The 27,969-nt window shown below is 53.0% G+C and overlaps 1 protein-coding gene across 2 annotated transcripts; it reads right to left on the bottom strand.

Annotated features, from left to right (window-relative positions):
* Window positions 1–101: 101 nt before the first annotated feature.
* On the bottom strand, window positions 102–24,800 carry ARAP3 (ArfGAP with RhoGAP domain, ankyrin repeat and PH domain 3). 2 transcript variants are annotated; one of them, XM_082622794.1, is made up of 33 exons: window positions 24,734–24,800; window positions 22,535–23,078; window positions 22,362–22,423; window positions 22,145–22,256; window positions 18,423–18,623; window positions 18,208–18,277; window positions 17,817–17,937; window positions 17,543–17,727; window positions 17,357–17,463; window positions 16,906–17,105; window positions 16,722–16,807; window positions 16,379–16,561; window positions 16,099–16,234; window positions 14,714–14,830; window positions 14,125–14,272; window positions 13,915–14,017; window positions 11,732–11,951; window positions 10,970–11,033; window positions 10,560–10,723; window positions 7,727–7,939; window positions 7,351–7,456; window positions 6,117–6,264; window positions 5,723–5,791; window positions 4,964–5,038; window positions 4,751–4,865; window positions 3,013–3,141; window positions 2,800–2,933; window positions 2,480–2,562; window positions 2,349–2,384; window positions 2,150–2,213; window positions 1,912–2,049; window positions 1,671–1,709; window positions 102–1,142 (listed from the first exon to the last, which is right to left on the bottom strand). In XM_082622794.1, the coding sequence occupies exons 2-33, from the start codon at window positions 23,059–23,061 to the stop codon at window positions 657–659; spliced, it is 4,641 nt and encodes a 1,546-aa protein (XP_082478920.1). In that variant the 5' UTR covers window positions 23,062–23,078; window positions 24,734–24,800; the 3' UTR covers window positions 102–656. The 2 variants fall into 2 exon arrangements, with proteins under 2 accessions (XP_082478920.1, XP_082478921.1); XM_082622795.1 differs by lacking the exon at window positions 1,671–1,709.
* Window positions 24,801–27,969: the final 3,169 nt, after the last annotated feature.

The raw sequence follows: 27,969 nt of genomic DNA, 5'->3' as shown, positions 1-27,969 counted from the left end.
TCCCTTTTGTTCACACTATATCCTCAATAGCTGGCACCAATTAGATGTTCAACATATATCTGTTGAATAATTGAATGAATGAATGAAGTAAAAAATGGCAGTGTTTTTGTTCCAAGGTTTATTAACAGTGACCCGTCCTTTTTGGCTCTTTGCCCCAGTTCCCAGCCCTAATCAACCTCCCCACTCTGGGGCTTCACTGTAGTCTCTGAATGTTGAAGGTGGGGTAGGATAAACTCGGAGATCATTCAAATCTGTGCCTTCCAAATCTTTTTTTTGTTAATGCATAAAACCATTCTTTTCAAACCCAAAATCTCTCATAGAACCCCTACATATCAAATACATAAAGCGGAAGTTGCCCTTCTCGAGGGAAGCTATGTGGGGCTTACAGCTCTGAGAAACAGTTTGAGATTCACCATTCTCCTTATATCAGTTACTTCATGGTACAGGTAAGTCAGCGGAGGCCCAGAGAGGCACCACGACCTGCCTTTCTCTGAGCAGGACGCAGCCTTGGGAGCTCTCGGCCCCGTTCTCCTTCCATAGCACCATACTGGCTTCTAGAGTCTTATCAACCAGGGCAAAGGATGCTCCCAGCAGTGTCTGCCATGGGGAGAGCTTGGGTCTTTGGTTACCTACCCCTCAGACTGCTGGTCCCAGGGTCATGTGAGGGGCTGGCTGGGGGATGGACTGGAAGTGCAGGGAGCTTGGGTGGGGAAGCCAGGTGTCTGTGTCGGAAGGCCATTGGGGCTCGGGGGCTGGGGGCTGGAGGGCTGAGAGGGGCTGCCCAGGCCTACGGTGGTCTCTCCCTTCCTCAGGATGAGGCTGCTGAGCTCCTGGAGCAGCTGCTCCTCCAGGGACCCGTGTGACTGGGGGCTGATCTTTGAAGGGGGCCCCGGAGGGGGCTCAGGTGGTCTCTCCTCCCAGCCCAGGGGGCCTGCTTTGGGCAGAGGAGACTGATCAGAGGACCTCTGGCTGGCCAGTGGGGTCTCTGGCTTGGCTGTCTGCTCCGGTGTGATGGAGGAGGAGGTGGAGGTGTCTTCGGTCAGCTCGGGGAAGGCCCCCACTTCCTCATACACTGGCTCCTCGTACACAGGCTCCTCCAGTTCCTCTTGCTCCTCCACAGACCCCTGGGATGACTTCATCGGCTGGATGGGAATGGGGGTAACCAGAGGCAGGCACAGAGTTAGAGTTACCAGATTATTAATCACTAACATTTATTGAGCTCTTCCTCTTTACCAGATGCTGCAAAATACTCTGCATGTATGATGTCAAAAACAGCCCTGTATGATGGTTACACTGCAGGTGAGTGAGCTGAGGTACAGAGGGGTTAAATAAGTTGCCCAAGATCACACAGTTAAGTAAAAGGTGGTGCTGGGGCTTGAACCCAGGTCTGTCTGCCTCCAAAATGCATTCACGTAACCACTTCCCTTCTATTTCTCAGATCCGGTGACCACTTCCCCCTTTCCTCACCGCATCCTACCATCCCTTGTTTTCCTCATTCCTTTTGGTCCCAATACACACACTCTCTCTCTCTCTCACACACACACACACACACACACACACACACTCCATGATGGCCTGCATCAGGATAAATACAGAGAGCACATCGGCTCAGGCAGCACAGAGGAACACAGGGTTGACAGGCACACAGGTGGAGCAGGCACAGTACTCACAAAGAACATGGACAGGGTCCTCCGGTTGTGAAGTCGCCGCTGGGCACAGGTGGGGTGGGGAGGCAGGGAGGGAGAGACACAGAGACACAGTGAGGCCTGGCAACAGGAGGCAGGGGTAGAGACTGGGGCACAGAGAAGGCAGAGGGGGCACCAGGCTGGCAGGCAGGCCACTCCCTTCTGCAGTGTGGCAAAGGCATGAGCAGGGACCCGGAGGGGTTGGGGCAGGCTAGGGGGACCTCACCAGGGTCTGATTGGCAGACAGGAGGGTGGCCCCACTGTCATCCCCACGGATGGGCAGCAAAGGCATGGTGCCAAACTTCTGACGGGCGAGGTCAGAGGAGGAACGGCGTCGTAAGACCACTGGCTGCTGGTCATCATGCTGGAGAGAGGGTGAGGGGGTGGCACTGGTGGGCATGGGAGGTGCTGAGGGTTAGTGCTGAGTCCACAGACCTACCCCTCAGCTCTCTCCTTCCCCTCACCTGGGCTTTGAGGATGCTGGTGGCCCAGTCCCACATCTCATCCTCGTCTGTGCAGGACAGGTAGCTGGGGGTGATCAGAGAGGAATCAGCAGGAGGGGAAGGGGTCACAACTAGAGGGATGGAAGATAGAAAAAGCGAGGAGGTAGAGGACAGGGAGCCTGACTGGGCCACAGGAGAAGCCAGGCTGGGAGGTACTCACAGGTGCATCTTCTCCAGGATCAACGTGAAGCCCCACCTGAGAGGCAAAGGAGAACAGTGATGGGTGATCGGAAAGGCCAGAAGGATGGCAGCAGGAAGGCTCTAGAAGTGTGGACTTGGGGAAAAACTCACGGGGTGGGGGGCTTGAACTTCTTGCGGATTCCCAGGTAGACCTTGGCACCTTCCAAAGGCCACTCCCGTTCTGGTTTAGAGCTCTGACAACATGAAGGCAGTCAGTGAGGTTGAGAGGTGAGAGAGAAGGATCGAGGTTAAGGAGGTCAAGAAGTCATGGAAGCACTGGGGTTGTGTGAGGTCAAAGGGTCACAGAAGTCAAAGGGCCAGGGAAGCAATGAGATTGATGAGAACATGGGCTGTGGAGTGACAGGGTCAGTGCAGTCAGGGCTCCTCCCACACGGCCACCCAGCCTCCCTCCCTGCTCGCCTAGGGCCCACCTTCTTCTCCTTGAGCAGCAGCAGGCAGCGGCCACGCAGCAGAAAGAATCTCTCCTGGAAGCGGTTTCCCAGCAAGCGGGGCGGTTCTTCCCGACACCGCAACAGGCCCACCCGTGGGCTCTCACGCCGGATACCTGGGCACAGATGGGCAGGGCTAGGTGGACGGTCCCTGAAAGAGGCCTGGGAGGTGCTGGGCTGAAGCAGGAGGCTCACCTGTGAAGAGGCAGCCGGCATGGGCCAGGGAGACTTTTCTCAAGAGCAGGGAGGCCGAGCAGGGCTCTGGGAGCTGGCACCATTGTAGGGCCTGCTCTAGGACCCTTTCCTTGGGGTGCAGTGGCCGCTCTAAGGGGCAAGATGAGGGTAGGCATCAACCAGATATGGATCCACAGCCTGGAGCCCCCCCTCCTCGCCCACCAGTCACTCACTCATTCATTCGTCCTTTCCACCATCCAGCCACAGACATATTTAGCACTGACTGTGCCAGGTGCTGGGCTGCCCTGGGGATACAGTGGGGAGCATGAAACACACGGCCTGCCTTCACAAAGCCCACAGCCTGGCGAGGGAGCAGAGAATAACAGATAAGTAAATGAGGTAACTAAAGACAAACCATTATTCTGAAAGAAGCAATAAGAAGCTGAGAGAGAGTAACAGGGCAGCTACTGAGATAGGGTGACCAGGCAAAGCCTTTCAGATGAGGCATTTGAAGATGAGACTCAGAGGCCCTAAGGATCGGGAAGAACAAGCCACGCTGAGATCGGGGGAAGAAGACTTCAGGCATGACAAAATGCAACACCAAAGGGCCTGAGTTAGGAAAGATGTGCTTGAGGAACTAAACAGTCAGTGTGGCTCAATCAAAGAGAATACGTTATGTGAGACGAGGTCTGAGAAATAAGTGAGGGCCAGACATTCATCAGGGTCTTGTGGGCTATAATAAGGGGTTTGAATTTTATTTTAAGTTCAATGGGAAGCCATTGGAAGGGTTTAACCATGAGAATAGCATGATGATCTATGCTTGAAATGCTCATTGACTGCTGCACGGAAAATGGATTGTTGGGGGGCGAGAAGGGAACACTGGCCAGCTATGCCCTTTCCCGGGCTGTACATTTTAGTGGTTAATGCTGGGGACCAGAAAGATCATGGTGACTTCAACTAGGTTGGTGGTAACAATGGAGATGGAGAGGTGATAGATTTGAAAAGACTCAAGAGGACTAGTTGCCCATTGGGTATGAAGATGAAGGAAAGGAAGGAGTCCCAGCAGACTCCCAAGTGTCTGTCCTTGATAACTGGGTGAATGCTGGTGCACTGACTGAGTTAGGGAAACTAGGAAATGGCTTGGGCATTTTGTTAGGGGAGGGGACTGGGAATTGAGTTTGGTCTTAGACTTTTTTTTTTTCTTTTTTTTTTTTTTGGCTGTGCCATGCGGCTTGTGGGATCTCAGTTCCCCAACCAGGGATCGAACCTGCAGCCCCTCCAGTGGAGGCATGGAGTCTTAACCACTGGACTGCCAGGGAAGTCCTGGTCTTAGACGTTTTAAACGTGAGATGCTATAAGATGTACAAGTGGATGTGTCAAGTAGCCAGCTGGATATGTGAGTCCGGAGCTCAGAGGAGAGGTCTGGGTCACACATAAACATTTGGGGGCCAGCTTATTAATGGCATTTAGAGCCATGGGAATGGATGAGCTCATCCAAGGGAAAAATGTAGATAGAGAAAAGAAGAGGGTTGAGGACTGAGCCCTGGGTCCCTCCAGCATTTGGAGTCTGGGCAAAGGAGAAAGAGAAGCCTCCTTTGAGGTGGAAGGGAAACCAAGGTTTTGTGGGGTCCACGAAAGCCAAGAGAGCAGAGAGCACCAAGAAAGAGCAAGTGGACAACTGCATATCTGGTAACACAGAAGTCTTGGTGACTTTCACCCCGCACCACACGTGCACGCGCACATGCACGGTCATACTCACCAAGCTCCCCACGCTCTCGAATCTCAAACGTCACCCACAAGTCCATCCCGGCTGCCGTCCCCCGAATCTCCAGTACCTGGTTAGTCAGCTCCTCGGCAGTCAGTGTCGGGGACACCTGGGGTCAGGGCAAGAGCAGAGGACCCGTGCCGGTCAGGCCATTGCCCCTGCCCCCCACCATCCTCTCATCTCCCCTCCTGTCCCCTCAGGACTGACCTTCAGGGTGACACAGTTGTCTGGGAGCTGCTGCTCTATAAAAACCTCCATGATGAGGTCTCCAGCCTGGGACAGCTGAGGGGAAGGGTAAAGAAATCAGGAGGACCCAGACGGTGCAAAGAATCAAGGTCAGAGGACTCCTCAGGTTGCCTCATGAGTGCCTCCCCGCCCCACAGAAGCCTCGTCCCAACCCTCACTCCAAACATCGCTCAGGTCCTTCAAAGAGAAAAAACTCCAGGCATGGCGGAACTGTGCACAGAGCTTCCCAAGGAAGTGCAGTTGTGCTTGGGAAGACAGGTTTGGAGTCAGACTGTCTGGGTTCCAACTCTGCCACTTGCTACAGTATAACCTAGAGTAAGTGACCCTCCAAACCTCAGTTTCTTTGAAAAAAATGGGACTACGTACCTCCTGGAGTTGGGTGATGCTAAAGTGAGATTACAGGTGCCTGGAATATAATTAGTCCTCAGCTGTTTGCTACTGTATTTGTTATTATTCTCACCTATTTGTCTAACGTAGCTAACCCTTCCTTGGATCTCTTACACATGAAACTGAAGTGCTCCTGCCACCCTTTTGTAAAGAATCCTCATGGTGGAATAAATGGAGCAAATCCTAAACCAAAACCCCTCCCCAAAGCACTCCTCTCCTTGGGTTTCCTGTGTCCCAAAGAGCTGAGGTCCAGTGTCCAGAAGCAGAAGGTCACCTTCCTGTCCTGATGTCCCCTCCTGGCCCACTCGGGAGTCTAGGGTCAGGACAAGTTACCTGCACATCCTTCCAAGTGGTGATAAGACTGACCTCCAAGTCAATCTGAGCTACCTGGTCAGGGTCGATCTGTGGAAGAGCCAAAAGGGTGTGTGTGTGTGTGTGTGTGTGTGTGTGTGTGTGCATTGGGGGGGGGGGCTGCCGGGAAAGGAGCGAAGCAGGGAGAGATGTGCAAGACCGGAGCACCTGTAGGAGAGGGTTAGAGGCCAGAAGAGCTAAGAACCAATGGGGCAAGCATGTTAGGAGCATGGTTACAGGAGATTAGGGCCCAGGGCTCTGGGAGGTGGTCCCTGATGCGGAAGGCCTTCAGAGGGCTAGGCTGGGCCTTTGTTAGGGTGAGCAGGATCCAGAGTCCAGGAAGAGAGACTGTAGGTCAGGGGTTGGGAAAGCTTACATCAAACACAGAGATGTAGCCATCGATGAGTTCCTGCAGCACCCGCACCTCGTGCTCCCCCCGTCCATCCGTCTGGAACACGCTGGGTGCAAATAGCAGGGCCAGGTTCCGCGTGCACATCTGGTTTAGAGCTGCACACTTTTGAACCCTGCAGAGGGGTGTGAGGGTCATGAGGAATGCAGTGAGCTTCCGCTCACTCATTCATCGACCCCTCCCTTCATTCAGCAAAAGGTTATTGAGTCTCTACTGTATGCCAGGCCCTGAGCTAAGCGCTTGGGATACGGCAGTGAGTTAGACAAAACCCTGGCTGTAAGAGCTCCCGGTCTAGGGGAGAGACAGACTTATAAATAGGGGTCAGCAAACTCTTTATGTAAGGGGACAGGGAGTAAATATTTTAGGCTTTCAGGCTATACAGTCTGCTGTGTAGGGTGAAAGGAACCATTGAAAATAAATAAATGAATGGGCATGACTTTATAGTTTATGTACAAAACTTTATTTACAAAAACAAGTAATGAGCTGGATCTGGCCCAAAGGCCATAGTTGTCCAGTCCCTGTGATATAGTGTAATCAGTACAACAGAGCTGAGGCTCACCCTGGAATCATTTAAAAGTCTGTCTCCCCAATAGACTGGTAAAGGTAGATGTGCATCTTATTCTTCTTTGTGTCTTCAACATCTAATCTTTGCCTGGCATAGAATAATAAATAAAACAAAATAATACTGATTGCTCACCATTTCTGAATGCTTACTACATACATGCCAGGTGCTGTAGTAAGAAGCTTACAAGGATCATCTCATTTAAATCTCGTATAACCTATGAGGTGGATACTATTCCTTATACCATCTTCCTGTTACAAATGAGGAAACCGAGGCTCAGAGACAGCAAATAACTTCTCTAAAGCCACATGCTAGGGAATTTCCTGGCGGTCCAGTGGTTAGGACTCTGAGCTTTCACCGCCAAGGGCCTGGGTTCAGTCCCTGGTTGGGGAACTAAAATCCCGCAGGCCGTGCAGTGTGGCCAAAATAAATAAAAAAATAAAGTCATGCACTAGAATAGTGGAGCTGGATTAAGGCCTAGGTCTGTCTGACTCCAAAGTCCACGCTGTGAACCTTTATGTTGTGATACCTTCACTTAACAATTATCTGTGGGATGAATATGTGAATGTAAGCCAGGGGGTTGGACAGAGGTGATGAAGGGTCAGGGAGGAAGCCTGCAGGGGGTCTGGCTGTACTGACCGATAGAGATGCCCAATGAGGGTGGCCAGCGTGCGGCGATTGACCCGTGGCAGGCAGCCAATCACTTCTTTGTATTTCTCCAGGCGCTGGTTCTTCTGGGGCAGCTCTGGGGGTGGGATGGGGAAGGGTTGGAGAGGGTCAGGGAAGGAAGAGTAGAGGGAGTTTTAGAGAAACCAACCCAGGATGGATGTGTTTCTGCCCCCTTCCCACCTTGCCTTGAGCCGAGTCCCTGGGTGATCTTCCAGTGGGGGAGTATTGGGGAGCGGGGCTGCCCAATCCCACAAGGGAGACTCAGGGATTCTGGTAGGGTGGGTGGAGTTCCTGGTTGGGTCTTGGTTGTCGGTAAGGACTTCTTAGGGATCTTGGGAGCACCTACCGGCAGCCTCCCTCCAGCGAGGCAGCAATCGAGCAGAGGTCACAGGGTCATCAAGCTCTCGAAAGAAGCGTTTGAGCGTGTCAGTGACATCCTCCACAAAGTGCTCCCCTGGTCGGAGCTTCACTGACCGGGCATCCCGCCGAAACTCAGCCAGGAGCCGCAGGCTGCGGGCGCGGGCACCCCCTTTCCGGTATACGCCCTCCAGCCGGAGCCCTGAGAACAGCCATCATCTCAGCTCACTGCTGCCCAAAGACCCGCCACCACCCACCCAGCATCCTGTCCATCACCCCTCATGGTATGTGGCTATTGGAGGTAGGAGGGTCAGAGAGGAAAAAATCGGCCTCTGTGGTCATGCTTCTCAGGTCCCTGCTCCAGCCCTCATCATCAGAAGGTCCTTGCCTAATCACACAGCAGCCCCCTTCACTCTCTCTCTTTTTCTCTCCCCTCCCACTTTGATCTTTAAATAGCACTCTCTGAAATCACATTACACTCAGGCCTCGTTATTCACAGGTTCTATACTTATGAATTCATCTACTTGCTAAAGTTTATTTGGAACCCCCAAATCAATACCTGTGGCACTTTGCAGTCACTTGTGAACATGCCCAAATGAGAAAATTTTGAGTTGCCTGATGGACATGTTTCTAGCTAAGGCCTCATATGGTAAACGAGTATCATTTCATGGTATAGTTAAAGTCACATTTTTTGCATCTTGTGCTTCTTTTCTGGGGGGGATTTCACTGTTTAAACTAGCCCCCAAGTGTAGTGCTGAAGTGCTGTCTAGTGTTCCTAAGAACAAGAAGGCTGTCATGTGCCTTGTTGAGAAAATACATGTGTCAGATAAACTTTGTTCAGGCATGAGTTGCTGAGTATTGCTGGCTGTGAGGTCAAAATTAACGAATCAACAATTTATATTAAATAAAGTATCTTTAAAGCAGACTCACAGATACAGAGAACAAACTAGTGGTTACCAGTGAAGAGAAGGAATGGGGGAGGGGCAGTATAGGGGTAGGGGACTAAGAGATACAAACTATTTGGTATAAAATAAGCTATAAGAATATATTGTACAACATAAGGAAGACAGCAAATATTTTAGAATAATTATAAATGGACTATAAACTTCAAAAATTGTGCATCACTATATTGTACCCTTGTAATTTATCTAATATTATACTTCAATAAAAAATTTTTTTTAGGGCTTTCCTGGTGGCGCAGTGGTTGAGAGTCCGCCTGCTGATGCAGGGGACGCAGGTTCGCGCCCTGGTCCGGGAGGATCCCACGTGCCGCGGAGCGGCTGGGCCTGTGAGCCGTGGCCGCTGGGCCTGCGCTTCAGGAGCCTGTGCTCCGTAACGGGAGAGGCCACAGCGGTGAGAGGCCCGCGTACAGGAAAATAATAATAATAATAATAATAATAATAATAATAATAAAAAAAATTTTTTTAAAGATGAAAACTTGGAACTATACTCAATATCTTATAATAACTATAATGGAAAAGAATATATATAAATATATATATATATAACTGAATCACTTTGCCATATACTTGAAACTAACACATTCAACATTATGAATTAACTATACTTCACTTTAAAAAAAAAGAAGAAAAAAAAGATGGAAGCTTAAAAAAAAAGTCTTTAAACAGAAACACACATAAAACAAAGTTACATATTGATCAATTAATGAAAATATGACCAGTTTCCCAGGAACCTAACCCTGTATTTCCACTGGGGCAATGGTTCAGCATTCATTGATCCAGTCCTTTCAGTGACTTTATAGAATATAACTACCGTGAATCAAAAGAACTGACTGTATTTGTTTTCTTAATTATTACCCATCTCTCCCACCAATCTCTGAGCTTCATATAACCTTCTTCGTTCACTGCCATATCCCCCGTGTCTGGCACAGGGGAGCAGCTCAATAAACATTTGTTGAACAAAGAGTGGCAGTGTAGGAACTGTGGAGGAGCAGGGAAGAACACCCACACTCTCCCCAGGGCTTTTTTACTGGGCCTCCTACTTCAATCCTCTTATGAACAAGAGGGAGGCTGGGAAGGGGATAGGGGTCTAGTGAGTGGGCAAAGTCAGTGCAAGAGGCTACTGCCAAGGCGTGGAGAATGTCTTTAGCCACTGACTATCCATTGTCCATGTAGTAAGCACAACTACTTGTCACTGCATGGATGTGCCTTTTTCCCCTTGACTGTCCTCCTTAGTTTTCTGTGAATTTTCCTTCTCAAGAGCCCAGCCTTCTAAAGAGGGTTTGTGGGGAAAAAAGATTCAACTTAGTCCTTACTTGGGAAAGAAAATAAAACGGAGGCCAAAAACTCACAAAGAATTCTGGGAACCCCTTGCATAGCTGATCCTTTATGGCTGGAGAACCTCCCACACAGAATAATTCTGCTCAGAGCCCCAAGGATTTTGCTGCACAGCGTGGCTCTTGCCTTGTAGCTGCCCCCTCTTTGTTCTCCATGGCTCTGCATCTCCAGTCACAACTCAGTGCCACCCTCATTCCATGCCCACACCCTAGTAAGAGCTGCCTTGGAACACTTCACTACCTGTCAGGTCCTGCACTAAATGCTTTACATGTGTTATCTCACTATCACACTATCTTGGAAGATGAGACTGTTAGTAGCCCCACTTTAAAGATGAGGGAACTGAGGCTCACAAAAACAAAGCAGCTTGCCAAGGGTCATACAGTCGTTGCTGTCAGGCTGCAGTCTCTGGAGGCAAAGCTTTTGAAGGCAAATCACACACACAGGGCAAATACCCGCCCCCCCCCCACCCCGCCGCTGCACCCATGTTCCCCATCCCCCACTCAGTGTCAGCCAGTACCCACTCACCATGCTGAGTGACAAAACTGATGCAGGCATCCACAATGATGGGGATGTCACCCCGGCTCATCTGCTGCTCCTGCAGCCCTGTGCCTCCCCCGCCGGCTGCCCCGGCAATGGCCGCGTTCCATGCTGAGAAGTCTAGCCGGCCCTCTGCCTGCAGATACAGTGTCCTGAGACCCAAGAGACCTGAGTCAGAGCCAGCTCCAGAGGAGTCCTCAGACTAAGAGGCCCAGGAGCACAAGGACCAGACCTCCCAGAGACACCAGCAGGGGGCAACAACACCCAACCCAGACAGGGCCCCTGACCTAGGGAAGTGACTTTGAGGAAGTGGGCAGTGGTCCAGCAGGCCAGGGTGGAGGGTGTGAGCTGCGCTCTAGAAAGGGGGGCCCAGAGTCAAGGGTAGGGGCAAGACTTACCTTCCTGTCTCCACCAGAACCAAATGCTCTTTCTTGTCTGGGGTGTCAGTGGCTGAGACCACACCTGGGAGGAGAATCATTGGACATTATCATCATCGTCGTCTTCATCATAGTGACTAATATTTATTAAGTGTTTAAGGTATGTAGGTTCCATGCTAGGAGCCTTACAAACAATACTATAATAAATCCTGTGAGTTACATATTGTTATCCCCATTTTACAGGTGACACAGAAGCTCAGAGAGGTTAAGTAACTTGCCTCAGATTACCTGCTATAAAATAGAACTCAAGTTTGTCTCCAAAACCTCAAAACACTGTCCTACACTGTTCCTCTTTTAGGAGGAAATGAGAATTCCCAGTCCCTTCTCCCAGTTCCCAAAAAGCAAGAAACTCCAAATAATGATAATAACAATAACATTTATAACAAATAACATTTATTGAACACCTACAAGATGCCTCCTGACAGGCTCTGTGATAAGTGTTTTACATGCATTGCCTTATTTGAAACTCATTACAACCCTAATATTGTGCCTGTTGTGAAGATGAGGCAACTAAAGCACAGAGAGGTTAAGTAACTTGTCCAATGTCACACAGCCAGGAAGTGATGGAGGTGGGGGTCTAAATCTGGGCAATTTGAGTCCAGAACTTGTGCCTGAATCCACTATTCCTTCTGTCTCCCATAGGGACCCCCAAATAGATGAAGGTCCACTACCCACCCTAACTCCCCATAGCCACCCTTCATCCCTGCCCCCAGCCCTGCTCACTGATCTCCTGCAGCCGGCGCAGATGAACCATGTCCTCGGGGGCTGGGGGGCCAGGGCCCGATGCTGGGCACAGGAAGAGGTGATCTCCACGCAGAAGTCCGAACCCAGACAGCCAGAGGCCAGGGGCCAGGGCAGTATGGGAAGGGGACCGCAGCCACAGGCGGCCCAGCCGCAGCAGCCCAGGGCCCAGCAGCTGGTGACAGCTCAGTGGGGAGAACCACTGTGAGGCGGGAGGAGGACAAGGGGAGAGAGGAAAATGGGGAAAGAGACAAGGGGTGGGGGAGAGAAGTAAGAGTGAGAAGGATAGGGAAAGGCAGAGAAAGACATGGAGAGAAAGCCAAGGAAACAGAGGAACGAAAGGGATGGGGAGAGAGTGAAGGAAAGACCGGTGAAGGAGACAGGAGATGGATGGAGAAAAACAAGAAAGAAATGCAATTCAATTTGATTTGCTCCAGCCAACCCAGAGAAGACCCCTGTGTGGCAGGCAGCCTTATGCCCTTAATTGGGATGTAGGGGAAGACAGAATGGGAGGCTACATGCTGTAACCGAAGAGTCACGAGGCCCTGGGAAGTCCCACCCTCTTGGGGCCAGGCAGAGGCTTCATGGAGAAAGGACTATTCGAGGTGAAACTCAAAGCAGTGCTTCTCCAGGGAGATCAGCTCGGTGCTTTGTGATCGCCTGGAGGGGTGGGATAGGGAGGGTGGGAGGGAGGGAGATGCAAGAGGGAAGGGATATGGGAACAGATGTATATGTATAACTGATTCACTTTGTTATAAAGCAGAAACTAATAAATAAATAAATAAATAAATAAGCAGTGCTCCTCAAACTACTTGCGGTGAAGGAACGGGGAGTTTTAAAAAAATTTTCCAATCTGTCACTAACCAACCCTTTCATTAAAAAGCAACAAAATGAATTATTAGAAAAATGAAATGAGAAGAGAAAGACATACAAAATAAGCCCCCAGTTTTAAAAATTAGATTGCAGACATAAAATCTCTCTGTCAAATTGCTATGAAAGACTGTAAATGCTGACTCAAGCCCTGTACTTAAGCTGTCATGGGCCATAACAGAGTCCCTGGGCCAGGATGGGTTAACAGACCACACTTGGGGTAGCACTGCCTTAAAGGATGGGCTAGATTTTTGGAGAGTAGATAATACGAAGAGACTTGGACCTGGCTGGGAGGGCCATGACAGAGCACTTAGAGGAAGGATATGGAGATAACTTCTTGGTGTGAGGAGTTACAGGCAAACCAGGAGAGTGGGGTCAGAAGCCAAAGCAGGGGAGCATTTCCCACAGAGGAGTGTGAGATGCAGAGACTACCTGGTGAGGCCAGAAGGAGGCCCTTGGACTTTACCAAGGGCAAGTCACCAGCCACCTGCAGGGTAGCAGCTCAGAAGAGTATGGCAGAGGGGGGCAGCCACAAGGGGTTAAGGAGGAACTGCAGGCTGCCAGAGCACACAACTTTAAGGATGGGAGCGACTGTCATCATCGCCATTACTACTTCAACACCCACAGGTGGAGGGCTTGCTGCGTGCTGGGCAGTGTAGGCCTCGCGTGTCACTTAATCCTGAACACTAGGGGGTGGGGTCTTTTACACCACTCTACTCATATGGAAGAGCTCACATGTTGAGAGTTGGAGGACTCAAATCCCAGGATATCTGACTCTCGTGCCTGAACTTTTAATGCCACAGAGGGGATGCAGGGTGGAGAGACAGTGGCTTGCCTGGGAATGGAGAAGGTGGGACAGATGAAGGCAGCTTTGCCTGTGGACTTGGAGATCTGAGGGTTGGGGGAAGGGAGTGGGAGTCAGAGGCAGCCTCTCTGTGGGAAGAGGCCCAGCACAGTGCGGTTTGGCCCATGAGCTTTGGAGACAGAGGCCTGATTTTCGTCCTGTGCTCTGCTGCCTCCTAGCTCTGTGACCTTGACCACGTGACTTCATAACCTCTGAGTTCTTTAGGTGTGAAGTATTAATAATCCTTACCTCTGAGGGTTGTTGTGAAATTTAACTGAGACATTGAGTGGGCAGCGTTTAACACAGGGCCTGGTACAGAATAAGCGCTCAGTCAACCTTAGCTGTTAGTGGAAGGGGTAGGAGCGGCTGTAGGAATAAGAGAGAACAGGACGGGGGCAGGTGGGGACAGGGAAACCATGAGCTGTCAGGGAGGGTGTCTCGGCTATCTCACCTTGCCCACGGCGCTGGTCCAGGCCTCCAGACTGTCAGCTCCATCTGTGCCAAAATGCTGGATCCTCCCCCCAGTGAGGACGAGCTCAAAGGAAAAGGGGAACCTGGAGAGAAGATGAGGTCCGGGAGGAGAATGGGGGTGAGTGAGGGGGCTGGCAGGCTCAGGCTCAGGAAGGGAAAAGGGGAGTTCAGGGAACATGGCGGGTGTTACCTGTCGAGGTCACCTGGGTCAGTGGGTGGGGGGTTCACACCCAGACATACGACATCCTGGGGATGGATGAGGTTGAGGGGTTCAGGGCTGCTTTCTGACACAAACATTTCCAGAGCCGCACCCAGCACGCACCACAGTCGGGGGGGAGCTAAGAAGGAAACTGATGGTCAGCAGGTAGCTGACCTCTGTCCCCACTGTCAGAATTCCCATTTACCAGATATTTATTCTATGCCAAGCCCTCTGCCTGTGTATGATCTCACGTAATCTTCACAGCTCTATGAGGTGGGTTTTACATTCACTCCTATTTTGCAGAAGGAGAAACTGAGGCTCAGAATTTGAGTAGCTTGCCCAAGTCACATGGGTAGAAAGTAGCAGAGTTGGGATTTGACCTCCACAGTCTGACTTCAAAGCACAGCCTCTCAACCATCACCCAATGCTGCCACCTGCCATGGTCCCTCTCTGACTCTCAGCACCCAGCCCACTCCAAGGCATGTCCCATCCCCATCCTCTCCTCCCTGTCCCTCTATGGAACACCCGTGCCCATCCTGGTTTCTGCCCACCTCCTCACATCCCTTGGCTCCCTTCTCACCATCTCGGCCCCTGCGAGGGGGTGGCGGTCCAGCTTTGTTGCTAATGGGACCACAGTACAGGAAGCTGCTGTAAGTGGCAGGCACCACCACCTCATTGTACACGCCAGGGGAGGGGTCTGCAAGGGGAAGGAGAAGTGGTCAGGTCAAGCCAGTGTAATGGGACGGCCTGACCTCCTTGGGAAGGGATTGAATCAAGCAAGACAGTGGGACCCAACTCCACTGGCAGCATGGCCAAGTAGAGCCCAGTGGGGATGTCTCACCACCTAGATTAGAAAAGAGGGTGGCAGGGAGTGACGAGGCTTCTAAGCCAGGCCTTGCCCACTGTCTGTCCCCATCAGCCAGTCAACAACAAGTCAGCTCTGGGTGGAGGCCTCAGAGCATGGGCCATCCTGTAAGTGTCTTGGCCCCTTTGGCATGACTACTGGAGACCAGCCTCTATAACATGACCATTTCTATGATCAGACTACCCCTGGGGAGGTGTGACCCGGCCTACTGGTTGATCCCATCAGGGGTTGGCCAGCACTAACACCTCAAACCTCCAGATCCACTCCAGACAGTGGTCATTTCATAACATCAAGAAATAGGACCATTGCAGCTCTATTCACAATAGCCCGGAGATGGAAACAACCTAAGTGTCCATCATAGGATGAATGGATAAAGAAGATGTGGCACATAAATACAATGGAATATTACTCAGCCATAAAAAGAAACGAAATTGAGCTATTTGTAATGAGGTGGATAGACCTAGAGTCTGTCATACAGAGTGAAGTAAGTCAAAAAGAGAAAGACAAATACCATATGCTAACACATATATATGGAATTTAAGAAAAAAGAAATGTCATGAAGAACCTAGGGGTAAGACAGGAATAAAGACACAGACCTACTAGAAAACGGACTTGAGGATATGGGGAGGGGGAAGGGTAAGCTGTGACAAAGCGAGAGAGAGGCATGGACATATATACACTACCAAACGTAAAACAGATAGCTAGTGGGAAGCAGCCGCATAGCACAGGGAGATCAGCTCTGTGCTTTGTGACCACCTAGAGGGGTGGGATAGGGAAGGTGGGAGGGAGGGAGACGCAAGAGGGAAGAGATATGGGAACATATGTATATGTATAACTGATTCACTTTGTTATAAAGCAGAAACTAACACACCATTGTAAAGCAATTATACTCCAATAAAGATGTAAAAAAAAAAAAAAAAAAAAGGAAGAAAGAAATAGGACCTGGAGGACCTGGAGGGTTGGGAAACTGCCCAGGCTGGACCATTGTGATGGGCTGGGTGAGAGGTAATTGCCCCTCCCCCCGCCCCCCGGTAGAACCAAGGCTCAGGTGGGGCTGAGAGTTCTTGCAGGGAGAGAGAGGAGGCATTTGTGGGGATTACCTGCGGGCAAGAGACCAGGGAAGCTGCCATCGAGGGCTGGGGGGGACCAGGGCTCCTCTCCCTCAAAAGCCTCGACACAGAGGAGCTGGGTCATGTTCTTTAGCAGGTTGGGTCCTGCCACAGCTGCACATAGTGCCTACAGGGAGAAACCCCAAGACGCAACCTGAGAGCCCTGGGCTCAGTCCTCCTGTCACCTAAAACAGCCCACACTGCAAGTTTAGGCATTTCAACTCAGAGACTGCTTTCCCCCCTCCCCATCAGCCCCGGCCCTCCCTCCTACCTGGAGAAGCTGGCTATGATCTGGATACTGAGGGTGGGGTTTCCGGAAGAGACCTAGCCGGTACTTCCGGGAGATGAACTCTCCCCGAGGGCCAGGGGTGGTATCTGGATGCAGCCCTTCACCTGGGGGTAGTGCTCCTGCCCAGAAGCGGTTGGCACGATCATTTCCCAGGACAATGAACAACTGTAGGATGACAGGGGGCAGAGGCAAGTGACAGGAACTCAAGAGTCCCCAGACTTTCCAATCCTGCCCCATGCAGGACCCAAGGCCTTTTCTGCATGCTCTCCTTCCATCCCCAACCCCGGCCCCCCACACAAACTTTCTTCCTCTTCAGATTCCTCACCTGCACTATCTCATTACTCCAGACACTTGTGTCCAGCTTCAGGCTCTGCACCTTGGAGATCCCAGAACCCAGGGCCCGGTGCTGACCTGTTAGGGTGTGAAGGGCATGTGGCAGGTGCACCCTGAGCCCTCCTGCCCCCAACTCCCTCCTTCTCCCCATTTCAGCTACAGGCTCCAGCCCTGACCTGCGCACTGCTTGCAGATGACCACCCCCAGGTTGACAGCGGCCCAGTCTGGGCGGGAGGCCTCACAGTCCGCACAGTGCCGGTTTGCCCGATTGGACCAGATCTTCTCAGCCACCTCGTAGTCAGACAGGGTCTCGGTTACTGCTTCCTGCAGAGCGGCCGCCCAGCTCTGCCGAGCCCCCCCAGACTCGGCTGTGAAGCTGAGGGGTGGACAGCCAGTCCGTGGGCATGGACACACCCCCCAACCTGTTCCATCCCCCTGGCCACATGTGGGCCACCACCGGCCACATGTGGGCCAGCCCAGACCCTCCTGACATCCCGGACCCTGTTCACTGGCCTCCTGTCAGTGCACACCCACTGAATCCTACTGAGGAGGTCCGGGTCCTCTGCACCCCTGTGCCTCCATCAATGTCTCTCCCCGAGCCTTGCCTCCTGCCAGTCTGGGCCCCACCTGAAGCAGCGATGCGGTGTGAGCAGGTCGAAGCTGCGACTCTTGGTCTCCCGGACACTGCAGCCTTGCAGTTCAATGAAGCAGATCCCGATGCCCAGAGAGAAGGCCTGGCAGGGTCGGGGGTGGGCACAGTGAGGCCAGAATGGGCTAGGTCAGGCCCCTGGGCCCCAGCCCGGCCCTCCTCACCTGCTCACTCTTGTACAAGGCCAGCTCTCCGGGGCTCAACGCAGCAAACACCTTGGCCTTGTGCCCACGCAGCTCCAGCATGCCCGTGCGAAGGGGTCGGGGTGGCTGCGGGGGCCGGGGTTGGCCCAGGAGGCGCTGCTCCTTCAAGCAGGATTGCACCGTGGAGCACCACGTGTCCCGCTGAGCTGGCGGGGGACGGGGAAGCGGGTCAGCCGGCTGTGTGCTCACCTGGCCTCCCCAGCCCTGCCCTGGCCCGGGAGGCCCTGGCCCTCACCCTCGCTTTCTGTGCGGAACACGAATACCCTCTGGCCGGTGACGACCTGGAACTTGTTGTCCTTGCTGCTGCGGGTCATCTCGATGGCTGTCAGAGGGATCACACCCTTGGGGAAGGGGTCCTGGAGGGACAGACCATTGGCCCATGGGGACAGGAACTCAGCCACATGCGCTGACCCCAGGGGGGCCAGTGCCAACTTTTAATGAGATCGGCACTCATTCCGCAAGCAGTGGGGTACAGCTGCTAACCTACCTCCTTTAGATGCTGACACCAGTCATGGGGTACCTGCCTCTCCACTAGGGGGGGATTGACCTTCCAATCCTGAGCCTCCATCAGCCCTCCCTCTCCCTCTCCCTTTCCCCAGGCCCCATGTAGCATCTCCCGGACCTACCTTATCACTGCCAAAGTACATCAGACTCCTCCCATTGAACTGCACAAAGCGCCTCTGGAAGACGTAGTTTCTGGGGAAGGCAGGGGCCGAGATCAGTAAGTGGTGGAAGCTGCATCCCGGGGCGTCCTAGGAGCTGGGAGCACTTGGGACCTGACCTCCACCACCACCACGCAGCCTCCCGCGCCCCCCTCCCCTTCCCTTCCCAGCAGCCCCACCCCTGAGGGGAGAGCTTGTCTAGCCAGCCACTGAGCAGGGGCGTGGGGCGGTCTGCCGTGGAGGAGAAGCTGGCATAGGGTGAAATGAGGTCATCGTTGGTCTCCGTGTCCAGGGCGGGCAGTGAGAGGGTGGAATCCCCCGGCAGCTCAAGGCTGGCATAGCCAGCGTCCTCTCGTGCCTCCAGATCCTGCCTGCTGAGCCTTGTGGGGGCCAAGACAGAGAGGGACACACATTAGACCCAGTTCCCTGGACAGCCCCACCCTCAGCGCCTAGTGGAATGCCTGGCAGGTACTGGATCTGCTTTTCAAACAGGGGAACAGGGAGGTTGAGAACCCAAAACACTAGCATGGAGCTTCTTCCCCAAGCACACTTGGACTTTGCATTTGAAAAATTTCAGTCCTTCGCCTCTGCCATTAGGATTACTTGGCAGAAAATTTGGGGAAGGGCTGAGTAGATGGCTTTCTGCCACAGTTGCCCATATCTCATCAATAAGCCTGACTGGTTCTTGCTCCAGAAAGTTCTTGCCTCTCTCTCCAGGGACCAAGCTCCCATCAGTTCTCACCGAGGTGAAGGGAATCGCCTAACTGGTCACCTGCTTCCACTCGCACCCTCCCACCAAACATCCATTCTCCCACTGACACCAGAGTGCTCTTTTAAGAATGCACATGACAGCATTTCACTCACCAGCATGAACCTCTACAATGACTTCCCATTTGCACTTAGGATAAACTGAAATTCCTTACCAGGGGCTGCAAGACTTTGTACAGTGAGACCCGTGGCAACTCCCCTGATCTCACCCTGTATCGCCCTCACCTTGCTTACTACAGTCCAGCCACATTCTCTTCCCCAGTTCGGAGCCTTTGCACATGGTGTTCCCTCTGCCTAGAGCATGCTTCCCTGGGCTGCTTCTTCTCATCCTTCAAGTGTTCCTTCTCAGAAAGTCCTCTATTATTCTCTATCACTTTCCAGTGGTTCTTTACCTCAGCTAGACAGAATCACCTGGGAAACTTAAAAATACCTGTATATGAGCCCCACACCAGACACTTAAATTTAAGTCTCTGGGAATGAGGCCCAGGCATCTTTGTTTTAAAAGTTCCCCACGATGTAGTGCAGCTGAGGTTGAGAACCTCTACCCCATTTGTTTCCTACTTCACTGAGAAACTGAAGCAATCAGACGAGAACCCCTGCAGACTCCCAGCGCCTCATCTGCCCCATTCCACTCACACACTGCCTTCCTCCTGGTACTGTAATAAATAGCCCTGTCTAAAGCCAGTCCGTCCTCTGAGCATTTGATCCTAGTCCACTCACCTACACAAGGACATCGCTCCAGACTTTCTCCCTTTTCTCTCCCCTACATCAGCTAGTTTTCCCTCTCTACCAGGTCATCCCTATTCACCTATGAACAAACGTAGCATTCTATGCTATAAAAACCCCCTTCTTGACTCCACTTCTACTCTCAGTAACCACTCCAACTCTCTGCTCTTCTTTGCAGAAAAACTCCTCAAAAATGTCTTCACATTTCCAACTCCTCTCCTTCCGTTCCCTCTTGAGCCCACTCTGATCAAGCTTTCACCCTCAGCACTTGTCAAGGTCCCGAGTGACCTCCATGTTGCCAGTTCCAGAGGTCAATTCTCAGTCCTCAACTTACCCAACCTCTCAGCAGCATTTGACATAGCTGACCTCTCCCTCCTCCTTGTACATGTTCTTCACTGAGCTCCTGTGGCATCAACTTCTCCTGGTTTTCCCTCTGCTTCACTAACCATTTCTTTTCAGCCTGTTTTGCTGATTGCTCTTCTTCTCCCAAACCTCTTGATACTGGAGTGTGCTTGGTTCTCTGCTCTATCAACACTCACTCACCGCTACATATACCCATCTAAGTGCTGACAACTCACAAATCTGGATCTGCAGCTCGGACCTCATCCCCAAACTCCAGACTTGTATATCCAGTGGCCTATTTGCCACCTCTTCTTGGGTGTATAGTACACACCTCAAATTCAACACATCTAAAACTGAACTCCTAATCTGCTCCCCACCTACCTCTGCTTTATGCCCAGTCTTCCCCATGTCCGACCATGGCAACTCGAGAGACTTTCAGTTGCTCAGAACAGTGCTGTGGAACTAACTCTTTGAAATGTGGTTGTTTCATAGTTACAGCACAGCTCACACCAGACTAACCACGTTTCATGCGTTCAGCAGCCACACTTGGTTACTGGCCACCACAACGGACAGTGCAGGCTCAGACCGAAACCCCTGAAGTCATTCTTGACTGCTCTTTTCTCTTACACCTCAATTTACCAGGACAGTTCGCCTTCAAAATACAACCCAAACCAACCACTTCTCACCATCTCCACTCCCATCACGCTAGCCTGAGATGTCTCACCTAGATCACTGCAAGAACCTCCTAACTAGTCTCTCTGCTTCTGCTTTTGCCTCCTACAGACCATTCCCAACACAGCAACCAGAGGGATTCTTAAAACGTAAGTCAAAACCCTTCTGGGGTTTCCCTGGTGGCACAATGGTTGAGAGTCTGCCTGCCGATGCAGGGGACATGGGTTCGTGCCCCGGTTCGGGAAGATCCCACATGCCGCGGAGCAGCTGGGCCCGTGAGCCATGGCCACTGAGCCTGCGCGTCCGGAGCCTGTGCTCCGCAACGGGAGAGGCCACAACAGTGAGAGGCACGCGTACCTCAAAAAAAAAAAAAACCTTCCGATGGCTGCCTTCCCATTTCACTTAGAGTAAAAGCAAGGTCCTACCCATCTGGCTCCTTTTACCGCTCTGACAGCAGCGTCTCCCCCAACTCTTCCCACCCTGCCCCACTCTGCCCCAGTCCGGCCAACCCTGTCATCGCTCCTGGATCCCCCTGGGCAACTGGCCTCCTTAAAGCCTCTATTCTGGCCACTCTTCCCGCCTGCAACACTCTTCTCCTAGAAGAGGGCTAACTCCGTCCGCTCCTTCAAGTTTTGGCTTGAATGTCATCCTCTTAATAATGGCAACTCTTAATGAAAAACTGCAGTCCACTCCCCCCTCACTCCATCCCAGCCCTCTTACCGGGTTCGATTTTTTCCATGGCACTTATCACCTTTTAATGTATGGTGTAGCTCATTTATTATATCTGTTGTTAATTAACTATCTCCCCACAAGGGCAGGGATTTCTGATCTATCCCAAGTATCTATAACGATACCTGGCATTCAGTAGGTGCTCAATAAAGATAGTTAAATGAAGGAATGAAAGGCACTTCTCCCTTTTGTGTGTGTGTGTGTGTGTGTGTGTGTGTGTGGTACATGGGCCTCTCACTGTCGTGGCCTCTCCCGTTGTGGAGCACAGGCTCCGGACGCGCAGGCTCAGCGGCCATGGCTCACGGGCCCAGCCGCTCCACAGCATGTGGGATCTTCCCGGACCGGGGCACGAACCCGTGTCCCCTGCATCAGCAGGCGGACTCTCAACCACTGCGCCACCAGGGAAGCCCGACTTCTCCCTATTTTAAATCATATATCCATTTCTTTGTCTACCTGTTTTATTTCCTGTCTGTCCCCACTGAGTCACAAGCTCCCTAATGGGGGACTGGGTCTGTCATATTCATCCTGTAGCTCAAGAACCTGGCTGGCACACAGTGGACACTCAATGCACATTTGACAAATAACGGGAAACACGGCCACCACAAGCTCAACCGCTCCTCAAGCTGCCCCTCTTCCTGCCATCTTCATGCTATGGACCACTCACCTGTGTTCAGCCCTTTCCTGACAGATAACTCTGCCTTCTCTTCTGTCGGGAACCCCTGGGACCCCCACAGTCTGGACACCATAGTACAGGCAACCAGGGTCCATGATGTGCACTGGCAGGAGGAAAAAAAGGGGAGACAGGGAAGAGGTCAGGTGAGAGTGTCTGAGGTCCTGAAGGGCACTGCCCCTCTTCCCCCAACCCATGATAACCCACCTACCTGTGCCCGTTGCGGGCCTGAGGGCAGGAGTGGGGGCAGTTGTCTGGGAGCTGTCTGGGGCCCTTAGGGGAAAGGTCTAGTGTCATCAAAGGAAAGAGAAGGAAGGACAAGCCCTCATGCCCTGTTCCTCCCTGCCCCCAGCATGGGATCCCCAGGGAGCCAACTCCACTCACATATCCTGAGCTGTCTGTGCCCCGCCTCTTAAGTCCAAGCCGAAGTAGATGGCATTGGGCATCATCTCCACAGTATTCAAGGCTGAAGGCTGCTCAGAGGAGGACCTCTGAGGGACAGGAGGGGACCTCAGGCTGGGCTCTGGGCTCTTGGATGCTTCTGGTCTCCAGAGAGCTGAACTCAACCCAGGCCTCTGGGTGGTGGTGGAGCCACTGAGCCCACCAAATACCGTCCTGGGTTTAGGCACAGGCTTGGGGGGCTGTGCTTGGGGGGCTGGGCTGGGCGATGGCTCCATGGCACTTTCCAGTTGGGGATCCGGGGAGCCCTCTGCCGTGCCCGCCTGCAGCAGGCGCAGAATGCGTTTCCGATGCCCTGTGGCGTTGATGCCCAATTGCCTCAGCTCCTCGTGGCCCAGGCCCCGGGCTGCACCCGCTGTAGCCAGGCCATGCCGCCGGAACACGTCTGCATACTGCTCCAGGTGCACCGTGGCCAGCCACACAGCGATGTCCAGGTCCTGAGGGGCAGCCATGGGGGCTCAGGCCATTGCTGGGGGGAGGGGCAGGGTGAAGGGAGGGCTCAGGCTGAGATTCCCCCTCCCTGTGCCAAAGTCTGAGGCCTGGACAGGGGTACCAGATTCCAGTCTTCCTCCAAAGAAGAATGACCAGAGGCCTGTAATCCGGGGGCAGAGCCATCCCAGAACATGCTTTCTCATGGCAGGTGAACCCCTTCATTTGCAGATGAGGAAACTGAGGCCCAGGGAGGGGAAGAGGCTTGCCCAGGGCTCACAGCAAGTTGGCTTATCGATGGCAGTGTTGATCCCTTAGCGCCTGCCCACCCTGTGTCTGGGTCAAAGCTCTGCCTCTGCATTACTGCATGTTCAACTAAGTAAGTCTGGGACAAGAGGCCAGAACCCTGCCCCTGCAGGGTGGAGGGGGGATGGTGGGGAGGAAGGGCCCATGATGTGCCCTAATCCTGCTGTGGCACAGAGTGGGGAGAGGGCAGCTGTGGCACAAGAGGAGAGAGGAGATGCAGATCCCACTCCCACTGGTTTCCAGAGCTGAGGTACAGGCTCGGGCCATCCTAATCCTGGACGTTCCCAGTTCCCCCTCCCCTTCCACCTATTGTCTCTGCTCAGACTTCCTTCCTGTCCCTCCAGCTCTGGCTGCCCCCACATCCTGCCTCCCTTGGTCAGGCTGCCCAGAGAGCTCTAAGCAGTACCAGCATCTGAGCAGAGGCCACTTGGGGAGTGAGGATGGGGCAGAGAACTGAGTCAGAGAGATGAGGGACCAGGGGTACCCCAGGGTCTTCACTCTGCAGCATCTTCTCACATACGCTGCGTGCAAACAGGAGCACCCACCCTGCAGGAACTCACAATGTGAAATGACAACCCCCTACCTCTGCTTTCTCCAAGTCTTCCTCCTCTGAGCCTTCCTTTGCCCTGCTCATGCGTTTGGACTCAGGTCTCTGAGGCTCTGTCCCATTCCACCAGCCTGACCCTGACCCTGCTCTACTGCCTCGACCTACCTTGGATTCTGTCTCCCTGAGTTTTATCTCTACCCTGTCCCTGTCCCTACCCCACTCCATCTCCATCTCCATCTCTACCTCTAAATCCATCTTGGTCCCTCTCCTTGTTTTGCTCTCTGTCATTAAGCCTCTCCCTGCCTCCGTCTCCAATTTTAACTAGATCTTCAGTTTCATCTGTGTCTCTGGCCACATGAAACTGGCTCTAGGTTTCTGTCTCTGCCTCTGCCCTGACGGCTCTCTCACAGTTTCTCTCCTGCGGGGTCCCGGCCAGGACTCCCTCTCGCCCCAGCATCAGCGCTGGCCTCTCTGCCTCTCTGTGGCCGAGCCCCCTCCCCAAGCTAGGGCCGGGACCTAGCGCCTCCCGCCCTGACTCAAGAGTCCAGTTTCCCGGTGACTCAGGCCCGACTCGAGGGCATGGGACTGGGAACTAGGAGGTGCGCGGGGCAGGAGTGCGGGGGGGCGGGCCAGGCCGCGCGGAGCAGCTCCGGCTACGACGAGGGAGGGGGCAAGGAGGGAGGGGGGAGAGGCCGGCAACCCGAGGGAGGGGCGGTCGCGGCGGGGAGGGGGAGAGGGGAGGGCCCCCGGCGCGGAGTGGGCCGGGGATCCCACGAACGCTCTCGAGGAGGTGATGGGGAGGAGTCTGGGAGGCAGGAGCCCGGGGGCGCGGGGGTCCTCACCTCACTAAGCGGCTGCAGTCGGCTCCCAGGTGCCCGACGCGCTGCCGGAGGCTCCGGGTCCTGCCGCGCCGGCCCCGCCTCCCCTCAGCCCTCCCCCGACGGGGCCCAGCCCCGCCCCGCTCGTCGGTTCCCTCGGCGGGGCCCCCGCCACTCCTTGTGCAAGCGGCGGCCTCCAAGAGGTTTGGGCTCCTTACCCAACCGCTTCGCTTATCTCGCAGCCTGGCTAGCTCAGCCCCTTTAGGGGCCAAGAAAGGGGGGGACCGGAACAGGGTTGGAGGCCGAGACAGCCTTAGAGAGCAGGACAAAAAGGCAGAGACCAGGCGGAGATGGGGACAGGGGTAGAACCAGAGAGAGAAGGAGAGTGCTGCAGGGGACAGCTTTGCATGCCCTCCGCTGTTCCCTCCCCGTCCGGCCGAAAGGGGAGGGAAAAGAATAGGACCTTAAGTTCCCAGGGCATCTCTCCCACGCCCCGCAGGGTGGCTGGACTCTGGTACCCAGTTAATGGGGGAACAGAAGCTGATATCCACAAGTCACGGATATCCACAGCCTTCCAAGCTGGCGAACCTTCAGGATCCCAGCCGTATGACCTGGGGGAAGAGGCAGAGGCCCAGCGGAGGAGTCCCCGACTGCTTCTCCCTCTCCAAGGGCCTGGTCTAGGTTTCTTCCCAGAGATGAAGGTCAGGTTTCGGGGCTGCCTTTTTGAAGATAAGGCCGGTGCCCTGTAAGCACGGTGACCCGGCGAGCAGCCTTTGCATCCTGGGGCGAAGCCCCTTCTCCTCACCCTCCCACTGCAGAGAGAGAGAGAGAGAGAGAGAGAGAGAGAGAGAGAGAGTGTGTGTGTGTGTGTGTGTGTGTGTGTGTGTGTGGTGTGAGGGGGCGCGGGAGAGGGGTCCCTGAGGAGAAACGGCTCCTCTCCCCTCTCGGGAGCTTGCCTGGAGCCCTAATCTTAGAGCCTGCCCCCCCAGAGCCTGAGGCGCTTCCCCCTCCGAGTGGGGCTGGCCTTTAGCTGTGTGTGGCGTTGGGGGGCGGGGTAGGGGTGCCCGCTGGCCGCTGGCCGGGCTGTGCTTTCCGGTTTGTATGAGAGGAAGTTGGCTGTGAGTCAGCAGACTCAGGAACTGTCAGTAGCTAGGGGAAGACCCCTGCCTGAGGGGAAGGTGAAGGGAATGTGGGGAAGTGGTCCCCGCCTCTCCCAGCTGCCCCAGCTTGGAAGGGGACTGCCATTTTCAGCCTCCTGGAGCCCTTCTAGCTGATAAAGAGAATGATAATAATTAATACTTCAAATGGCCATAATAATGGCTACTAGTTATTGAAAGCTGACTATGTCCCAGGCCCTGTGCAAACATTGCTTTGCAAAGTTTGATTCATTCTCAGGGCAACCCTTAAGATAGGGAATTTTATCACCTCCATTTTACAGATAAGGAGACAGTTTCCTGGATGTCTTTGTTCTGGATGGTTAACTGGGGGGTGTGGGGCAGGAGAATGCTCCTCATAGACCTCCAGCTATAAGGAATGAAAATTGACCAAGGGCCTCAACTGCTTCTCTCTGAAATCCATCAGCTCCTACTCTAAGGCCAGCTTCCCACTGGGCTGCCCCCAGCCAATGACCAAGCTCAGCAGAGATCCTAAGGCAGGCTTAGCCCTGGGAGACAGGGGGCTCCTCTCACAGCTGACATTGACTTGAGAATTCCCCCATGGGCTTGCTGAACTTTCCTTCTTCTGCATAAGTGGTCTAGGATATTTCCTCTCGCCCTTCCTTCCTTCCCTCTCTCTTTCATAGCTCTCCCAGCTCCTGGCTCCCTTGCTTTGCTTTAATCAGATCCTTGCACGTTTCATCCTACCTTGGCAGCTTCTTCTTGGAGGACTCAGGGTAACCCAGCAAGAGAGGAGAGTTGGGTAAATTAGTAGAGGGCAGGGGGAGCTTGCAGGGATGGGCACCGGGGGGTCCTGGTCAGGACCCAGATGCAGGAGTTCTGAATCCTTTTTTGTGTCAGGTTCCTCTTTGGCAATCAGGTAAAGTATATGGTCCCGATCTCAGAATAATGTTTTAAAAATGCATAAAATGAAATACGTAGGATTACAAAGGAAGCCAATTATATTGCAATACTGTTATAAAACTATTTTAAGTGATGTAGTAATATATGTACTTCTTTATTAATGCTTTAAATAAGATCTAGCAGTAGGTTGATGCCTCACATAATTTTTAAGCAGTGATGAGCATGCATGATATTTCAAACTATCTGCAATACTGTAATAATATGATACAGATATATATATGATTTCTATTGGTGACAAAGCCATAGTTATGGCTAATGTGACTGGTTTGTTGCTGCTGTCATAATTGAAGGACATGCTACATTTCAGCTAGAGATTAGTGAAAATAATGTAATTTTTTTCCCATCCAAGTTCAGTGACTCCAAGATAAGGACACCTGAGTCAGAGGGTCAGGGCAGAGCCACAGAGAAGGAGACCTAGTTCCTTCCCTCCGACCCTACTTCCCCTCTCTGACTCAACCCTTTGGGGCTGGTGGAGCAACTGGTCCTTGGCTGGTATCTTCCTTCCCTCTTTCTCCCTGGCTCTTTTTCCCAGTTTCTCTAATCTCTGTCTCTGTCTCTATGTGCCTCTGTCTGTGTCTCTCTCTGTGTCCCCATAATCTTTCACTGAGGGAACAGGGCAGACTCAAGGGATTCCTATAGCCTGGGCACAGTGGGGCAAGGAGAACTCTGTAATTCTAGGGTCACTGGGAGCTGGAAGAGGGAATGTCCCTGAGCCTTGGGCTCTGTGGGGAGATGCAGGTCTTTCCTTCCCCACCCCCTCTTCCATTCTCAGCCTTCTTAGGGGCAGAAACAGGCCAAGACAGAGATGAGTGAGAACAAAGGCAGGGAATGGAGGCATCCCAGACTCCAGAAGACAAGGGCTGAAGCCCCTGTGATCCTGGACTTGGTTCCAAGGGATCTTTCCCTGAACTCCACTCCGTGGAGCTGCAGTCCAGGAATCCAGAGGCCGAGGCTGTCCTCTGCCCTCCTCCAGGCCTCCAAGAGAGCACTGAGCAACTGACCAGGTCTGGGTTGAGGGCACAGGGGCTCTGGAGTAAGCCTACAGCAGATGTCAGCCCTGGCCCCTAATGGATGGGCTGAAGGGAGGTCAGTGACCTCAAGGAAGGGGAGCATGGAGTTCTGGGGTTGATCTTTTCTCTGAATAGTTAAGGATGGGGTGGAGTACCAAATCAGCTCTTCCCT

This window comes from Mesoplodon mirus, assembly GCF_964341445.2.
Source record: "Mesoplodon mirus genome assembly, chromosome: 5".
NCBI classification, from domain to species: domain Eukaryota; kingdom Metazoa; phylum Chordata; class Mammalia; order Artiodactyla; family Ziphiidae; genus Mesoplodon; species Mesoplodon mirus.
This window is presented reverse-complemented; position numbering and strand designations above follow the sequence as displayed.

What these genes read in the sequence shown, in the direction of transcription:
- ARAP3 (XM_082622794.1), bottom strand. Translation starts at nt 23,061, where the DNA reads ATGGCTGCCCCTCAGGACCTGGACATCGCTGTGTGGCTGGCCACGGTG. An exon ending in GGAGTAATGAGATAGTGCAG is followed by an intron (nt 16,562 to 16,721) that starts GTGAGGAATCTG and finishes GTCATCCTACAG; the next exon opens with TTGTTCATTGTCCTGGGAAA. An exon ending in AAGTTCAAGCCCCCCACCCC is followed by an intron (nt 2,385 to 2,479) that starts GTGAGTTTTTCC and finishes TTTGCCTCTCAG; the next exon opens with GTGGGGCTTCACGTTGATCC.